The 387-nt window shown below is 49.9% G+C and overlaps 1 protein-coding gene across 1 annotated transcript in view; it reads left to right on the top strand.

Moving 5' to 3' along the window:
* Positions 1-387, top strand: part of NELL1 (neural EGFL like 1) — a 326,301-nt gene that overhangs the window by 101,992 nt on the left and 223,922 nt on the right. Inside the window, exon 3 of the mRNA XM_018554737.1 lies at positions 232-382. Within this exon, the coding sequence (XP_018410239.1) occupies positions 232-382 (151 nt within the window). The remainder of the gene's footprint in view (positions 1-231; positions 383-387) is intronic.

The following is a 387-nucleotide window of genomic DNA, read 5'->3' as shown; positions in this document are numbered from 1 at the left end:
GGCCATCCAAGTCTTTTTTTTTGGGGGGGGGTTCCCTCCCCCTCCCCCTCCCCCCCAAATAAAGACTTGGATGGCATGCCCTTGGTTCCAGGGTCTAGCAGCACCCCTGGTACAAATCGGTGCCCAGATACACCTAAAACAAATGGAAACATGCAAACAATACACAGGTTATTTATCTGTTTCTGTGTTTTATTGTTGGTTGTGGTCTTATTATATTATCCCTCTTGCTAGATGTGGAGCGGGAGATTCACGCGGCACCACATACGAGCGAGAAGGTGATCCAGCTGTTCAGGAATAAGAGCGAGTTCACCTTCCTGGCCTCCATCCAACAAAGGTCATCCTCATCCGGCGTCATCCTCTCCATACGAGAGATGGAGCACAGGTAAG

This window comes from Nanorana parkeri, unplaced genomic scaffold, assembly GCF_000935625.1.
Source record: "Nanorana parkeri isolate BGI_ZX_2015 unplaced genomic scaffold, ASM93562v1 scaffold10, whole genome shotgun sequence".
Lineage (NCBI taxonomy): Eukaryota > Metazoa > Chordata > Amphibia > Anura > Dicroglossidae > Nanorana > Nanorana parkeri.
The sequence above is the reverse complement of the archived record's forward strand: the minus strand, read 5'-3'. Positions and strand labels throughout refer to the sequence as shown.